Consider the following 16,670-nt stretch of genomic DNA (forward strand, 5'->3'; position numbering starts at 1 on the left):
CAAGGTTCCGCCACGTGGCGGCGGAGTTTCGTCCCGAAAGGTTGCTTCTTATTTTTTTCTCGACGAAAGACTTCATATAGGAGAAGATGGTCATCGGAGAGCCACTAGGGGGCCCACGAGGTAGGGGGGCACGCCCTAGGGGGGGGGCGCCCCCCACCCTTGTGGGAAGGGTGTGGGCCCCCTGGTCTTCATCTTTGGCGAGGATTTTTCATTATTTATTATAAAGTATTCTGTGGAGTTTCAGGACTTTTGGAGTTGTGAAAAATAGGTCTCTAATATTTGCTCCTTTTCCAGTCCAGAATTCCAGCTGCCGGCATTCTCTCTCCTTATGTAAACCTTGTAAAATAAGAGAGAATAGCCATAAGTATTGTGACATAATGTGAAATAACAGCCCATAATGCAATAAATATCGATATAAAAGCATGATGCAAAATGGACGTATCAATGCCCTAGAGGCAATAATAAAGTTATTATTTATTTCCTTATTTCATGATAAATGTTTATTATTCATGCTAGAATTGTATTAACCGGAAACTTAGTACATGTGTGAATACATAGACAAACAAACTGTCACTAGTATGCCTCTACTTGACTAGCTCGTTGAATCAAAGATGGTTAAGTTTCCTAGCCATAGACATGAGTTGTCATTTGATTAACGAGATCACATCATTAGAGAATGATGTGATTGACTTGACCCATTCCGTTAGCTTAGCACTTGATCGTTTTAGTTTACTGCTATTGCTTTCTTCATGACTTATACATGTTCCTATGACTATGAGATTATGCAACTCCCGATTACCGGAGGAACACTTTGTGTGCTACCAAATTTCACAACGTAATTGGCTGATTATAAAGGTGCTCTACAGATGTCTCCGATGGTACTTGTTGAGTTGGCATAGATCGAGATTAGGATTTGTCACTCCGATTGTCGGAGAGGTATCTCTGGGCCCTCTCGATAATGCACATCACTATAAGCCTTGCAAGCAATGTGACTAATGAGTTAGTTGCGGTATTGATGCATTACAGAACGAGTAAAGAGACTTGCCGGTAACGAGATTGAGCTAGGTATTGGGATATCGACGATCGAATTTCAGGCAAGTAACATACCGATGACAAAGGGAACAACGTATATTGTTATGCGGTTTGACTGACAAAGATCTTCGTAGAATATGTAGGAACCAATATGAGCATCCATGTTTCGCTATTGGTTATTGACCGGAGACATGTCTCGGTCATGTCTACATAGTTCTCGAACCCGTAAGGTCCGCACGCTTAAAGTTCTGTGACGATCGGTATTATGAGTTTTTGTGTTTTGATGTACCGAAGGTAGTTCGGAGTCCCGGATATGATCACGGACATGACGAGGAGTCTCGAAATGGTCGAGACATAAAGATCGATATATTGGATGACTATGTTCGGATACCGGAAAGGTTCCGGAAAGTTTCAGACATTTATCGGAGTACCGGGGGGTTACCGGTACCCCCCGGGAAGTATATTGGGCCTAATGGGCCTTAGTGGGAGAAGAGGAGGGGCGGCCAAGGGCAACCGCGCCCCCTCCCCCTCTAGTCCGAATTGGACAAGGAGGGGGAGGGGGGCGGCGCCCCCCTTTCCTTCTCTCTTCTCTCCCTTCATTCTCATCTCCTACTTCAACTAGGAAAACAGGGCGCGCGCCCTCCTCTTTGGCCGCCCGCCTCCCCCTAGCTCCTTTATATACAGGGGCATGGGGCACCTCAGAGACACAACAATTGATCTGTTGATCTCTTAGCCGTGTGCGGTGCTCCCCTCCACCATAATCCACCTCGGTTATATCGTAGCGGTGCTTAGGTGAAGCCCTGCGACGGTAGCTTCATCAACATCGTCACCACGCCGTCGTGCTGACGAAACTCTTCCCCGAGCTCTACTGGATCGTGAGTCCGCGGGACGTCACCGAGCTGAACGTGTGCTGAACGCGAAGGTGTCGTACGTTCGGTACTGAGGATCGGTCGATCGTGAAGACATACGACTACATCAACCGAGTTGTCATAACGCTTCCGCTTAACGGTCTACGAGGGTACGTGGACGACACATTCCCCTCTCGTTGCTATGCATCACCATGATCTTGCGTGCGCGTAGATTTTTTTTTAAAATTACTACGTTCCCCAGCACGGTCTTCACGCCTGCCACGCCCATCGTGGTCGCCATCTCTGTCGCGGTAGTCGTGGTCTCGACGTCGCTCACGCGCCACCTGGCGGTCATGGGTGCGGGCCTCACCGTCCACGACGCTGTAGCGCTAGCTGAAAAGGGGGGGGGGTGCGAGCGAGGGCGTCGAGGGATGCGGCTATTCGAGTTTGGGAGGTAATCCTCGATCAGGTCCAGGTGGACCAGGACGTGCCGACATAGCCCTTGGCGACCGACGGCGAGGACAGGGCGGTGCCCGCCGACGGCTGGTTGTAGGTGAAGGTGATGGTCTGCACCTTGAGAATTTTGCTAGGGTCCGCCAACCAAGCCCACATATTGAGCGTGGCGGCATCTTCGCATTGCACGGAGGCGATGTCGAAGAAGTGCACAAAGGTGTTCGGCCCGAGCACCTGCGCCGTGACAGCATCATTCCAATCATTGAGCGGGACGTTTTCGAGGCAAATGTCAACCTAGAAAAAGAATATAATTAGGGTCAAAATGAAGAATGCCCTCAATCGGGGATGTAGCTCAGATGATAGAGCGCTCGCTTAGCATGCGAGCGGCACGGGGATCGATACCCCGCATCTCCAAAAAAAAAGGTTTTGCTTTTGTGTGAAAAATCCTTGTCAACTTTCGGCCGCTGACTCGCTGCTTGGCCAGGCTTTGGTTTCGTGGCTTGAAACCTCACGCCTCATCACCTATCTCGCCTCGCGTGATCAAGTCGACACGGTATCTTTCCCTTTTGCGCCGCTCCGCCCATCCGTCCTATTCGTGTCTATCTATCTGCCGCTGGCGCCGTAGTGTCACGGCCCCGCCCGCTGCATCCACACACACAGCCTTTCTTCCCCCTCCTTGAAGGCCACCGATCGGGATCCGCCTCCGCCCCCACCACCGCATCGCATCCCCCTCCCATTCCCGTTCCCGGGTGAATGGATAAAAACCCACGCGACACGCAACGACTTCCTGAATGCCCAACCCAACGGCGTGAGTGCGCAGCATACGCAGATCCCATTTATTAACACAACTCACACCACCCAGACAGAGAGCGAGAGACAGGCAGACAGGGGAGAGCAGAGCAGCGGCAGCGCCCACACTCGCACCCGCACTCCCACCCGCCGCCCGGCGCCGGCCGCGCCATGGCGTCGGGGGTGTCCACGAGCATGGTGCTCACGCTGCTCGGCTTCTGCGTCAGCGTCCTCTTCATAGTCTTCGTCTGCTCCAGGCTCGTCTGCGCGCTCGTGCGCCGCCGCCGCCGCCGCTCCCGCGCCTCGCCGCTCCCGCCGGGCTTCCCGCCCCTCGCCGCCAACTACTTCTTCGCCGTCCAGGTCGACCGCCTGGGAGCCCAGGCCGCGGCTGGGCCCGGCGCCGGGGGGCTCGACCTGGCCGCCGTCGCCTCCTTCCCCACCCGCGCCTTCGCAGCTGCCGCATCCTCCGACTCCGACTCCTCAGACGCGGCCCCGCAGTAAGTGCTCCTCCTCGATCTGCCTTTGCTCCAACCATCGCCGATTCCAATCCGTCCCCGTGCCGTGCCGTGCGCTTCCTTGCGTTGCCTGCCGCCTAAACTTGGAATCTACTCCACTGTGCAGCGCCATTTAGTCAGTACCTCCCTCGTATTCATCGGAATTGCAGTTCGGTCGCGCTGGTTTTAGTTGATCCTCTTAGTTAGGCCACTGATTTGGGGCAACCAACGCTGCAATTAGGAGCTTCTAGCTGTGAGTGCGCACTCAGTGAGTGGCAAAAGAGGGATCTCACTATCATTATTGTAAGGTGAAGATTAGTGATTCTTTTGGATACTAGTGCTGTGAGCACCGAATCCCCCACATACATGTGAAATGCTTTTTGGTTAGAGTTCTAATATTAGTACGGAGGTGGGACTGGGATATGCCATGGTTCAGTTCCAGCTTCCTGAATAATGTAAGCCGGTAACACATTATTAGCTAATATGAATTCTAGTTTTATTCATACGAAAATTCATGCTTTTGGTGTTTGTTAACGACTTTACCATAGACTATACTATATGGATAAAGAATTGTTGAGCTTTGCTCGGCGTTAGTTGGTACAAGCATACTGCCTAAAGGGGTAATTATCCTAGGTATAAACTACCCACCATTGTCCTCAGTAATCTTTGGCAAGTATTTGCATTCTTCTGACCACTTCTCAGCATGAGTATTTGATCATGCCAGTCTACATAGCCATAGAGAAATACTTACTACTGAAAAATCTTCAAGCAGCAATGCCACATGGGGAGATGGATCCTCTCTTGTAGTAATGAAGCTGTCCTTGAGAGTGTTTTTAGATTCTTTTAGTACCATAGGTAATGTCCTTGAGCATGTTGGTGCCTAAGATAAATTATGTGACCTTTTTAGTACAAGAGTCCTGATTATGGTGTTTAACGGGGATTGACTATTGAACCATGAGGTCCCTGAGATTTCATTTTCATTGGACAGATAAGACCACTCGATTAATAACATATAATTGGAATACAAATATCTTTGAGCTGCCCCTGAATAAAATCGTACTGAGGAATAATGAGGCATCGCAATTAAGTATATTGAGTACTCACATGTGCTTAATTAGAGGGAGGCTAGGACTGGCTTGGTGGTCTGATGTCCGATCTAATCCTTCGCTGTTAGTTGAACAGGTCTTTCGCTGGATGCACATCATTTACTACTCCCTCCGTCCCACAATATAAGATGTTACTACAACCAGTATATGAGTACAATTGTTGTAATAGCATCTTATAGGGTGTGTCTAGGGCACATCTAGATGTGCTCTAGTTATTGCACATCTAAGTGAGTGAATCAAGCATAAAGAGAAAAGAAAAAAGAAAAAGGGAAATATCCACACGAATCTCGACGTAAGATCAATGACATAGGACTTACATGTGCAATACTTATGGCACATCTAGATGTGCTTTAGCAAAACTGCATCTTATATTATGGGATGAAGAAGTAATCTTTACTTGCACCAATTGTGTGATTCACTTTTGTGTTTAGTATCTAGTAACAAACACTACGTTCCATCCAGTTTGCCAGCTAGCCTTTGGCAGCACAGTTTAACCGTAGTAATCTAAGCTCAGTATTCCAATGCATGGGCAATGAACACTTCAGTTTCTAAAAACCGCAGTTTTTCTCGGTTTGGTTTAGAAAAAAAGAGGAAGAGACCTCTTTTTCTAGCCCTACCAAAAGAAAAACATGGTAGTGGAGATACCACGGTTTACAAATCTGTTGTATTTGTTGATACCAAACACATTGACGTATTTAGAACCAAGGTTTCTAAGAAAACACATTATTCCCCTAAAACTCCAAAAAATAAACATAGCAACCGAAATTGCTTGCCTATTTTTATATACGCATCACTAATTGACCATTTTCAGATTTGTCCTTCAAACTTCATTGCTTTGCTGGGCTAGTATCTTTTTATTTATATAAAGGCTCACTAATTGACAGTGTGTGCATCTGTTAGTCTGTTCTATTCTGTATTTCCATTCTCTTGTGCTAGGTTTTTTTTAGCAATTCTTCCTGATTACACCAAAATCTAGACTCTGAACTGTTTGTGTCTTTGCTCGCAGGTGTGTTGTCTGTCTTGCAGAATACGAGGACAAAGATGTGCTCCGCACTCTTCCTTACTGTGGCCACAATTTCCATATGGTGTGCATAGATGCTTGGCTAAAGCAGCATTCAACGTGCCCAGTCTGTAGAATTTCACTGTCTGACTATCCCGATAGCAAGCAAATCCCGCCTCCCTTACCAAGTGCAGTGGTGATACCTATACCTATACCTATACCTCCTTATTCCCCTGAAGCATCAATATCGGATCCGTGCCATTACCTGTTTGTCGGCACGGGGCATTCGCCAAGGGCATCAGAGGTTCTTCAAAACGAACGCGACCAGGCGAATCGGACAGTACTCGGCCCATCCTTGGATGGGCCAGACAACTTGACGCTGTCTGAGGTTACCTCTCCCGGCGAAATAACAACCAAACAGTAAAACAGCACATGGAGAGTCCTCGTGTACTCAGCAGGTCGTGATCTCCCCAGCTAAGCTCCGGCAAGTAGCTGCTTGGAGTTTCTTTTGTGAACAACCTGTAAACTTGGAAACATCTGCCCATGTGGACGGACGGATGTCTGTTATAGGTTAGATTCTCGCGGGTCCGATGTAAATATGAGAAATCTTTTGGGTTTCTTGTCGAAAAGCCACATTTGCTCGATAATTTGACTGAAAACAGTCCATTGTATCCATCTATGGTAGGCCACTGAGAATTGTTGTTGTAGGAGCATCATCATCAGTGCATGTACCAATTCAAAACAGCTACAAACATATTGATTGAGATGACTGTTTTAATGCAGATGAGCTGAACAAACAGGATGGGTAGGGCATCTTGATTTGTTGGTTGAGACGACTGTTTTAATGCAGATCATGAACTGATGATCTAACAAACATTTTGAAGATGTCGCGCTCATGCATCCATAAGAGAATTCTTCATGAACAGCATCATTATTAGCTGGTGTCCTGTTTGCATCCGCTTGGAAGTAGCAGCGTGCTGCTGCTTCAGTGTATGGTTTCTCCAACTCACCATGGTTAAGTGACTTAACCCAATTGCCATTGGCTGGTTTGAGGTTAACTGACCTACACTGCAGGGAACTGGAACCAGTACAGTGCTGCATAATTCTGATCCAGAATTCGGGATCACAACATCTAACACCACAATGATGATGATGATGATGCTTGTTCTGAAAGCAGACCCCTGTGGGCCCCACACACCGGTGTTGGTCCGGTGGGGACCACTCATGGCTCGTGGTAGATCTAACAGTGTGCTCCAGACCAACAGCATAGCAGGGACATGACATTGTCTACAACTACAAGTGTACTGCCAAGAAGAAGAAAAAATAAATAAGCCTATTTACAGAGGGTGATTCCTGTCGGTGGTGGTGGCCCTCACCGGAGTAGAGCTCCCATCCCGTCCATAAAACGGCCAGCGCCGTGGCGTGATGATACGCATCCGCTGCAAAGTGCAAAGCCGCCAGAGGAGAAAGCTTTAGCTTAGCTTTGCACTTGTGACTTGTTGAGCCATGGAGTTCAAGCACCTGTGCCTGGTAAGGTTCAAGGAGGGCGTGGTGGTGGAGGACATCATTGAGGAGCTCACCAAGCTCGCCGCGGAGCTCGACACCGTCAAATTCTTCGGGTGGTATGCATTTGCATCTCATTTGTTCCGAAAAGGGATTCCAACCTCACTGCACATTGCACTTCAACCTGTCCGCTACATCTTTTCTTTTTTTCAAGAACCCTAAAATCTTGCACCGATGACCAAAACCATCTCTAAGTCTAATTCGGCGACACCAGATCAAGATTAGGCATCGCCACTCATAAGTGCTTCTATCCATCTAGAGTTTATCTGACAAGACAAGAGATAGGAGTATATCATTGATTGAGTGTTGCTTGTGTTGGGTTGCAGGGGAAAGGACGTGCTGAACCAGGAGGCGCTGACGCAGGGCTTCACCCACGTCTTCTCCATGAGCTTCGCCAGCGCCGAGGACCTGGCGGCGTACATGGGCCACGAGAAGCACTCTGCATTCGCCGCCACCTTCATGGCCGTGCTCGACAAGGTGGTTGTCCTGGACTTCCCCTTCGTCGTCGCCAAGCCAGCGCCATCGCCTGAGGCCGCCTGAATGATACACCCCCACCACCCCCTGTAGCAGTATCTGTCTGTTACTACTGAGCAAGTATAAGCATCTACCATCGCCAGCCACTGTAAGGTGCCTACCATTTCAGCTGTGATGTACCTAAAGCCTCCTATTTTTGCTTGCTTGTCCTGCTGCTACGGCGTTCACCGGCCTTCTGGCCTGTAAAGCCACTGTAAGGTGTAACTCTATTCCGTGCATTCCGTCGCTCAAAAGTTGCTTGGTTATCGCCCTTGAATAAACATCGCTGGTTTTGCTTTACTTTTCGGTCTTCATGATGAATTGATGGATATCTGATCTGTAATGGCTCACTCGTGCTGACCACTATTGCGTAAACACTTAAAACTCTGGCAATGTCTTTTCGCGAATGCGCAAAGCTTCGGTATCATTCATTGATAGGTAGAAAGAAATACAAGATCGGGTATTGCACTTAGGGACGGACACGACAACACTGCGTTAAGTGCAACACCTGAGCGGCGAGAAAAATGGGGCACTGTTGTGTAGCCTGTTGGCTCTGGCACGAGCCCAGAGTTGCGCCTCATGCCGGATGGTCTCGGTGAGGTAGCCTGTCGTAAGATGTGACTATGTAAGTTTCATTAATGAAACACAAGGCATTGATAAACAGTAAGATGTCAGAATTTTCATGTGAAGGCATTTACATTGGGCGTTCAATTGATGCCCCTGGGGTGGTTGAGCTGTGCTATCTTTCTTGCCTTCTCCTTCATTATTTACCAGGAATGAGGGTCGGCCCGATGCACACAACCATCTCATCTTGTATTCTTGTTAATAGTCAAAAACGTCAGGAGTTACTGCAGACTTTGTCAAATGGTAATACCGTCGAATCGAAAGAAGGCTGAAAGTGATCAAGGGTCGATGAAATGCTAGTTTTCCCTTGGGGAAAAGATTGACGATGAAACGGGGTTTACTTTCAAAAAATGAAAACATGTGTAGCAGATAACTGAAACGATGAAAACTGCACCCCACAGTCCACAGGTTTGTATGTGCTTAGGCCAACTCTAGTAAAATTGGTGACCTGTAGAGACTAGGAGAGAGATGTTGCTCGGACTGAAAGATTGAAGGTGTCTCACTGATGCATCAGCACGACGAGAATTGATTAGCATCAACATCACCGCATGGCACACGTGGTGCAATCTCCATCAACATTAGGTGCCATCTTGTTTCCATGTACCTGGATTCAGTGTCTATTCTTCGTCAAGTTACCTTGGTCTTGGTGAGTGAGCGACCTAACTGGTCTGATGAGATGAACTGGTCAAGCATCATCTAGATTGGTGGGAAACACGCATAACGCTAAGCAGCTCTGATCCAAGATTCAAGATCACAAAGATCAAACTCCGGAATGTTGACATCTCATTCTCCTCTCCTCTGCTCTGCTATGAAAGCAGGCATGCAGATCCCGGTGGGGCCTGCGCGCTGATGCCGATGTCGCTCGGATCGGGTGCAATCATGGTTCAGGCTTGAGAGGCTCATGCAGCCATGCTAGCTAGATCTAACAGTGTGCTGTGCTGTGCTCAATGCAGCAGTAGCATGGTCGGCCTTCACCTCCTGTGCCGAAATGATTAAGTCGAGTCTGGTGGCAAGAGAAAGGAAGAAAAATGCCTCACAAGCTTTAGACTGAGTGAGTGATTCCTGTGGGCGGTGGTGGCCCTCACCGTCACCGTGCGCAAATCTGGGCAGAGCTCCCGGCTTTAAAACGGCGTGATCATAGCAGCCTCTGCCACTGCAAGCAAAGCCACCGCCCACCGGCCGGAGGGAAGGGAGAAAAGAGAAAGCTAGCTCCTTTGTCTTTGGGCCATGGCGGAGTTCAAGCACCTTTGCATGGCCAAGTTCAAGGAAGGCGTCGTGGTGGAGGACATCATCCAGGAGCTCACCAAGCTCGCCGCGGAGCTCGACACCGTCAAATACTTTGGGTGGTACGCGTAAATACTTTAATGTAGTATGTATCTAGAATCTAATGCTACATTTCTTCTGAAGAACTTTGTGCTATAAACCAGTGAGCAAAAGTTCTTTCTGGAGGCCAGCATACAGTAAAAGATCAAGATTGCGTGCATCATACTTCATTCATCGATATAGTGATTTCTTCAACTTGGTTTTAGTAGCACTTGACACCATGCATATTGCAGGGGCAAGGACGTGCTGAACCAGGAGGCGCTCACGCAGGGCTTCACCCACGTCTTCGTCATGACCTTCGCCAGCGCCGAGGACCTGGCGGCGTGCATGGGCCACGAGAAGCACACTGCCTTCGCAGCCACCTTCATGGCGGCGCTCGACAAGGTCGTCGTCATGGACTTCCCCTTAGTCTTCGTTAAGCCGGCGCCGCCGCTTGCCTGATCCGCCTCCACTATCTCTACCAACAACTATCACCAAGCATGGGAGTACCTGAGCCTCCTTTCTCTGCTTGTCCTGCTGCTTCAGTGTTTAGCTGGTGCAGCTGCCTGTAAGACTGTAACGCCGCGTGTTCCCCTGAAAAGTTGTTTGGTGATCCACCCTTGAATAAACTTGTGCGATTTTCGTTTGTTTTTCTTGGCATTTCGGTCTTCATGACGATTGATGGATCTCTACTATACTGGTAGCACAGTGGTGAACACTGGGCAGTGGGATGCGCGTGAGTACATTCATGTGAAGCCATTTACATTGGCAGTTAACTTGCTGTCCTTGAGAAGCGGTGCTATCTTTCTCGGTTTTCCTTTTGGGGGATGCTGGGGAGCTATCTTTCTACTTAGCCTTCAGAGGAGGCAACTGCAGAGCTTACCAAGGGCGCACTGAAACTTCCTGACGGTGTTAATAATGCCTAAAAAGTCGCACCAGCAACAGCATTTAGAAACGTAAGGAGTGCTGAATTCTGACGGTCAGTGTATCCGTCTGTGTTAGATATGGATGCCGGCCACGAGTAAACGGGTGATATGTCATACAAGGAGGAACCCTTGGAAATATACGCAACCGGTGGTAAGATAGAGATAATGATCCTCCAACAAATTGAGACTCAAGACTTAGAGGTGACGAGGAGAAACCCGGGCAAACGAGGTCGTTACTTTCAGCTTCCCGCAAGTCACCCGTCAGCATCATATCATACCTGCAGATATCATCCACGTAGAGGCAGAGCGGAGGCTTGACAAGACTTGCAAGCGTAAACCTTGCGGTGGCTCTCCCCATCTATCTACTTTGTTAGACGTACAGCAATGGAGAAATGGAGCGATAGCCCCGCCACTTTAACGCATACGTCCAGGTCACAAATGGTTGAGAAGAGCATACTACTATCACGCAGCTATACAAGGTGTCCAATGTTACCCAAAAGCAAAGCAACGAAATCTACTCCGCAGCAACAACGAAAGGAAAATCTCTTGAGGGACTCGTGCAACATGGCAACAGAATGCTGCAGTTGTGGCAAGCGTACGAGGACGGCACGTAAGGCGTGCCAGCGTGATTGCTTGGCGAGCAGAGTGAAGTGTGGTGTAGAGCCGATGATGGCGACGAGCACCTCACACGCGGGGTGCTGTGTGCCTTGTGCTCGCAACTTCGCACCGAATGGGAAAAGGGGCAACAAACATTCAAGACACAACAAACATCAGCAACCAAAGAATGCATGACACAGATAATTCTCTCGTGAGAAGAAGAAAGAAAAGCAAGCGAGGATCTCACGAGTGTGTGTGTGAGTGAGGGGAGGGAAACAGTCACTACTACCTCCTATCCTGGGGCAGCAGCTGGGACCAATGTGAAATCAACACACTCCACTCTAGATTATACTACTACTGTACTATGTCCAAGACCATGTGCAATTGTCCAGCACCAGCTATACAGTAGAGTCACAGACCAAAAGGAAATTCCCATGACAAATTACTAATGTGGACAACTATATATGGGTCCAATGTGCCGTACAAATTACTCTACATGACAAGAGAGTGAGAACACCATGACGCAAGACATGTTGATAGACCCTGTGAGAGCACCAAATAAGAAAAAGGGACTAATTATTTCTGAATAAAATCTACAATCGAACCCCTCATTTTTCCACCAAAGTTCATGCGGACAACCCGACAGGCTAGGACTAAAAAACGTCACCCAATCGGAACCCCAAGCTCAGCCCAAACGCTAGGCCGACACCCCTCATATTCAGCTTATATGTGGGGCGAATACGGGACACCCGGACACAACATCTGCTGACCATCAGTCCAACAGGTTCCTCCATCGATGGTCACTCCGGCTTGTCGTCTGAGGAACCAAATCCGGCTATTTAAGACGAACGACAAGGGTAAACCTATCCGCCCCTCTCCCGTCCGCGCCACCGCTTCCCTCGTCCGCTTCCACTCTAGCTCCACCCTCGCAGTAGTTGGAGGCGAAGCAAGCTACCGCATTCAGGCGCTCATCGCCAATCCCATCCTCGTGGCTGAAAACCAAGCCATGTTGGAGTCGCTCCTGTTCGAGCGGGTGTTGGTGGCGAACCGCCGCCGTATCCACCTCGCCGACGTGAGGCATGAGCGGCTATTCATGAACGAGGACGATGAGGAGGAGGCCCCAGAGCTCCGCCCTGCAGCCAATGATCACGAGGCCAGCGGCTTCGGCAAGGGTGTCATCTACAACTCCGACGACGACAAAGTAGAAGTAGGGAACTTTTCTTTCAAATGTAGCTCGTTTTATCTATGCATGATGAATTCAACGTTGCATTGCATGGATGAGTATGGAAATAGGGGTTTGCAAACGAGGGGTGTGGTTGTAGTGGCGGACAAATGAGAATAGGGGTTTGCAAACGAGGGGTGTGGTTGTAGTGGCGGACAAATGAGAGGCCATCAGACACGTCCGCGGACATACAGTGCAGTGCAGGTAGTCAAATTTGTTGTAGATGCTCTGATGGATCTCAGATTGTGGGAACACGCCCCCCGGAAAAAAAAAGATTGTGGGAACCCCAGAGCTGAATTGCAGAATTTATGCAGACAGACACAAATCACCCGTATAAAACAGCGCCAGAATCACGACTGCTGTTGCTGCTGGTACTTTCGTTCGTATGTAGATAAATGTAAGACCACAAATGTAAGACAAGAATTTTAGGACGGAAGGAACATATTGCAAGGCAACCAATGATGAGTATTGAGCTACGAGCACCCACCTTGATCACACAGAAGAGAAGAGCAGAATCAAGATTCTGAAATGTTGTATAATTATTTGTCAACTGTACGAGCACACACCACTAAAAATGGTTGGGATAAAAAGAGGGAAAACAAACAAAGGGGATGAATCCTGCACTGCACACTCGCAGTAAATCTCTCTCTCTCTCTCTCTGAGTATACCACCTAAAATGATCCATGAATTATGTTTCACTTTCATCCCAAGCTTGCTTATTGTCCCTCTAAAAACATGCTATATATGTCTAGAGCTGTAAATTAACACCAACCAAACACAGCATTCGTCTTGGTTTTGCTAAATTCGATCAACTACCTTTTCCCAAATGGGCAGGTAGAGGTAGCGCAGCCATAGCCAGAGTGAGGAGCAAGCGGAAGCGGAACCTCGTCATGGAGATCATGGCGGGGCCTTGAAGGCCTGCACGACGAGCGAGAACCCCGGCGCCGCCCCCTCCTCCTCCAGCCACAGCCGGCTCTCCAGCGCGGTCCTCGCCCGGAGCATCACCACCGCGCAGCCCGGCGGGTCCCGGAACCACCACCCGTGGAGGTCCCACATGACGTCCACCGGCGCGCCGTCCACGAACACCGTCTGGTTGCCCCTGAAGTTCCACCGCAGCCGCTGCGCCTGCACCGCCCGCTTCCCGTCGACGCTGACCCACAGCTCCTCCCCTCCCCCGGAGCTGGTGGCGCACCCGACGCTCACCTCGTGCTCCGGCCCGCCCTCCGCGAACCGCACCCTCGCGGTGTGCATTGCCGCCGGGTCGGCGACCACGACGCGCTCCCTGCGCGACACCGGCAGGCACCGCGCCTTGGAGATCTGGCCCTCGAACTTGGTCTTGACGAACTCCGCGGCCAGGTCGCCCACCGCGAGCACGACCTCTGCGCCGGCCACGGCGACGACGAAGTAGCCGTAGAGCGGCTCCGGCGACGCCCCGGGGTCGTACCGCGCCGCCGTGAGGTCCCAGAAGAGGGCGAGCATGGGGGCCTCCGCATCATCCGCATCGCCGCCGCCGCCGTCCGCCAGAGTGAAGGAGCGGGTGCCCCTGCGCCTGCGAAGGAGAACGGAAGGCGCAGCGGCGGATGGAGCAAACGACAGTGTGGGGCCCACCGGGGAGTGGGCCCAGGTGAGGCGAAACAGCAGCGGTGCAGAGGAGGCGCCAGAGTTGAGGGGCGTGGCGCGGTAGGACGCCGTGACGGCGAGGGTGGAGGCGGCGCCGGAGCCGGAGCCGCCGGAGGTGAGGGTGGAGGAGGGGCTGGCGCAGGCGACGCGGACGGCGCCGTCGCCGATGCAGGAGGCGAAGTCGCGCATGGAGGACGGCAGCAGCAGGCTGGACGCGCTCACCATCTCCTCCTCCTCCTCCTCCTCGGGGAAGGAGATCTGCGCTGCGGCGTGCGGGTGCCGCGCCAGGAAGCGAGGGAGGAGTAGGAGGAGGCGGGGAGGGGGAGGGGGAGGGAGTTATGAGTGAGAAGGTGGTGGGGGTGGGGCTAACACAACGGGGACGGGGAGATCGGGCTCCAACTCAACTCATAATGGCAACCCGGCGGCGAGGGTGGCACGCGCAGCAGCGAACCGGTAACTGCCGGAGCGGAGGTGGCGACGAGCCGGAGGAGGAGGAACCTTCCGCTTTAAGTCTGCCCGCCTGCGGATCCCGCCGTCCGATCGGGAACGGGAGGACACGAGCCGTCCGATCCTACCAGTATTTGTCTGGGCCTGTATGTATATTTATTAGAGGTTTATTACTATTATTATTATTATTATGCCAAGATTTGTAGAAAATGTGTGAAAGTTCATTCTACTTAAACAAAAACGTATGCCGTTTGAACGACAAGTAATATGAATAAGGGGGAGTAACATTCATGTGTTTCAAAACACAATTGATGGTTGTAATTTCTTTAGATAAAAAATAGACATGCATTTGTTCCGTCTCTTGGAACAAAAATCTTTATTATAATTTTTTTTAAAAAGGAGGATGTACCTTCGGCCTCTGCATTTGGACGATGCATGCAGCCATCTTTATTATCTATATTATACTATTTAAAAAAATATAAGGGTATCTTCAACACGGACCCGTAAAATTGCTCCGGCATCTGTCCGCGGACAGGGGGTGGGGGAGTCTGCGCACACTGATGCTGAAGGCCGCCATCTAACGCTGTGCGCATACATTTCAACAACTATTGGGACTAACCGGACGAAATTTGTGCAAACACGACAAATTTCATATAAACCAAACGAAATTCGTGCAAACACGGCGGATTTCATATAAACCGGACGACATTCATGCAAACACGGTGGATTTTCATTACATTTCGAACATATAGAACAAAAAACCCTATCCTACCAAAGACTTATCCTACGTCGGCGGCCGAACCCTTGTCGTTTCCTTCCTACGACCGCGTCCCCAATCCGCTATCTCCATGAGCACTGGTGAAGACCGATGAAGTGAAGGGGCGGTCTCCGACGAAGAACAGTAGAACATGGCAGACGGACCAGCCCACATGGGACACAAGGCTCGATCGCCTCCCAATCCCCTATGCCTCAGCCATAGGCTCTATTATGTATGCCATGCTGTGTACCAGACCTGATGTGAACCTTGCTATAAGTTTGGTACGGAGGTACCAAACTGATTCCGGTATGGAACACTGGACAACGGTCAAGAATATCCCGAAGTACCTGAAAAGGACTAAGGATATGTCTCTCGTTTATGTTGGTGACGAAGAGCTCGTCGTAAAGGGTTACGTCGATGCTAGTTTCAACACAGATCTAGATGACTCCAAGTCACAAACCAGATATGTGTACATTTTGAATGGTGGGGCAGTCAGCTGGTGCAGTTGCAAGCAAAGCGTCGTGGCGGGATCTACATGTGAAGCGGAGTACATAACTGCCTCGAAGGTAGCACAGGAAGCAGTCTGGATGAAGGAGTTCATCACCGACCTAGGAGTCATTCCCAATGTGTCGGGCCCGATAACTCTCTTCTGTGACAACACTGGAGCTATTGCCCTTACCAAGGAGCCCGGGTTTAACAAGAAGACCAGGCATATCAAGCGTCCCTTCAACTCCATTCGTGAATATATTCAAGATGGAGACATAGATATTTGTAAAGTGCATATGGATCGGAATGCCGCAGATCCGTTGACTAAACCTCTTCCACGAGCAAAACATGATCAACACCAGAACTCCATGGGTGTTTGATTCATCACAATGTAACTAGACTATTGACTCTAGTGCAAGTGGGAGACTATTGGAAATATGCCCTAGAGGCAATAATAAAATGGTCATTATTATATTTCCTTGTTCATGATAATTGTCTATTGTTCATGCTATAATTGTATTAACCGAAAACTATAATACATATGTGAATACATAGATCACAACATGTCCCTAGTGAGCCTCTAGTTGGCTAGCTCATTGATCAATAGATGGTTGTGGTTTCCTAACCATGGACATTGGATGTCGTTGATAACGGGATCACGTCATTAGGAGAATGATGTGATGGACAAGACCCAATCCTAAGCATAGCACAAGATCGTGTAGTTCGTTTGCTAGAGCTTTTCTAATGTCAAGTATCGTTTCCTTAGACCGTGAGATTGTGCAACTCCCGGATACCGTAGGAGTGCTTTGGGTGTATCAAACGTCACAACGTAACTGGGTGACTATAAAGGTGCACTACATATATCTCCGAAAGTGTCTGTTGGGTTGGCAC

General features: G+C 49.7%; 4 protein-coding genes across 4 annotated transcripts; 3 read left to right on the forward strand and 1 right to left on the reverse strand.

The window, feature by feature from the left end:
- Window positions 1-3,045: 3,045 nt before the first annotated feature.
- On the forward strand, window positions 3,046-6,504 carry LOC125508377 (RING-H2 finger protein ATL67-like). The gene is made up of 2 exons (XM_048673074.1): window positions 3,046-3,619; window positions 5,729-6,504. Exons 1-2 carry the CDS (start codon window positions 3,294-3,296, stop codon window positions 6,144-6,146), a joined length of 744 nt encoding a protein of 247 aa, XP_048529031.1. The 5' UTR covers window positions 3,046-3,293; the 3' UTR covers window positions 6,147-6,504.
- A 630-nt stretch (window positions 6,505-7,134) lies between these two features.
- Window positions 7,135-8,098, forward strand: LOC125508378 (stress-response A/B barrel domain-containing protein At5g22580-like). Its single transcript, XM_048673075.1, has 2 exons — window positions 7,135-7,344; window positions 7,612-8,098. The coding sequence occupies exons 1-2, from the start codon at window positions 7,229-7,231 to the stop codon at window positions 7,823-7,825; spliced, it is 330 nt and encodes a 109-aa protein (XP_048529032.1). The 5' UTR covers window positions 7,135-7,228; the 3' UTR covers window positions 7,826-8,098.
- A 1,405-nt stretch (window positions 8,099-9,503) lies between these two features.
- LOC125508379 (stress-response A/B barrel domain-containing protein At5g22580-like) lies at window positions 9,504-10,374 on the forward strand. The gene is made up of 2 exons (XM_048673077.1): window positions 9,504-9,768; window positions 9,979-10,374. The coding sequence occupies exons 1-2, from the start codon at window positions 9,650-9,652 to the stop codon at window positions 10,184-10,186; spliced, it is 327 nt and encodes a 108-aa protein (XP_048529034.1). The 5' UTR covers window positions 9,504-9,649; the 3' UTR covers window positions 10,187-10,374.
- Window positions 10,375-12,990: 2,616 nt separating this feature from the next.
- LOC125555816 lies at window positions 12,991-14,731 on the reverse strand. Its single transcript, XM_048718658.1, has one exon. The coding sequence runs from the start codon at window positions 14,312-14,314 to the stop codon at window positions 13,367-13,369; it is 948 nt and encodes a 315-aa protein (XP_048574615.1). The 5' UTR covers window positions 14,315-14,731; the 3' UTR covers window positions 12,991-13,366.
- Between the last annotated feature and the right edge of the window lie 1,939 nt (window positions 14,732-16,670).

The sequence above is a fragment of the Triticum urartu genome, chromosome 5 (genome assembly GCF_003073215.2).
Source record: "Triticum urartu cultivar G1812 chromosome 5, Tu2.1, whole genome shotgun sequence".
NCBI classification, from domain to species: domain Eukaryota; kingdom Viridiplantae; phylum Streptophyta; class Magnoliopsida; order Poales; family Poaceae; genus Triticum; species Triticum urartu.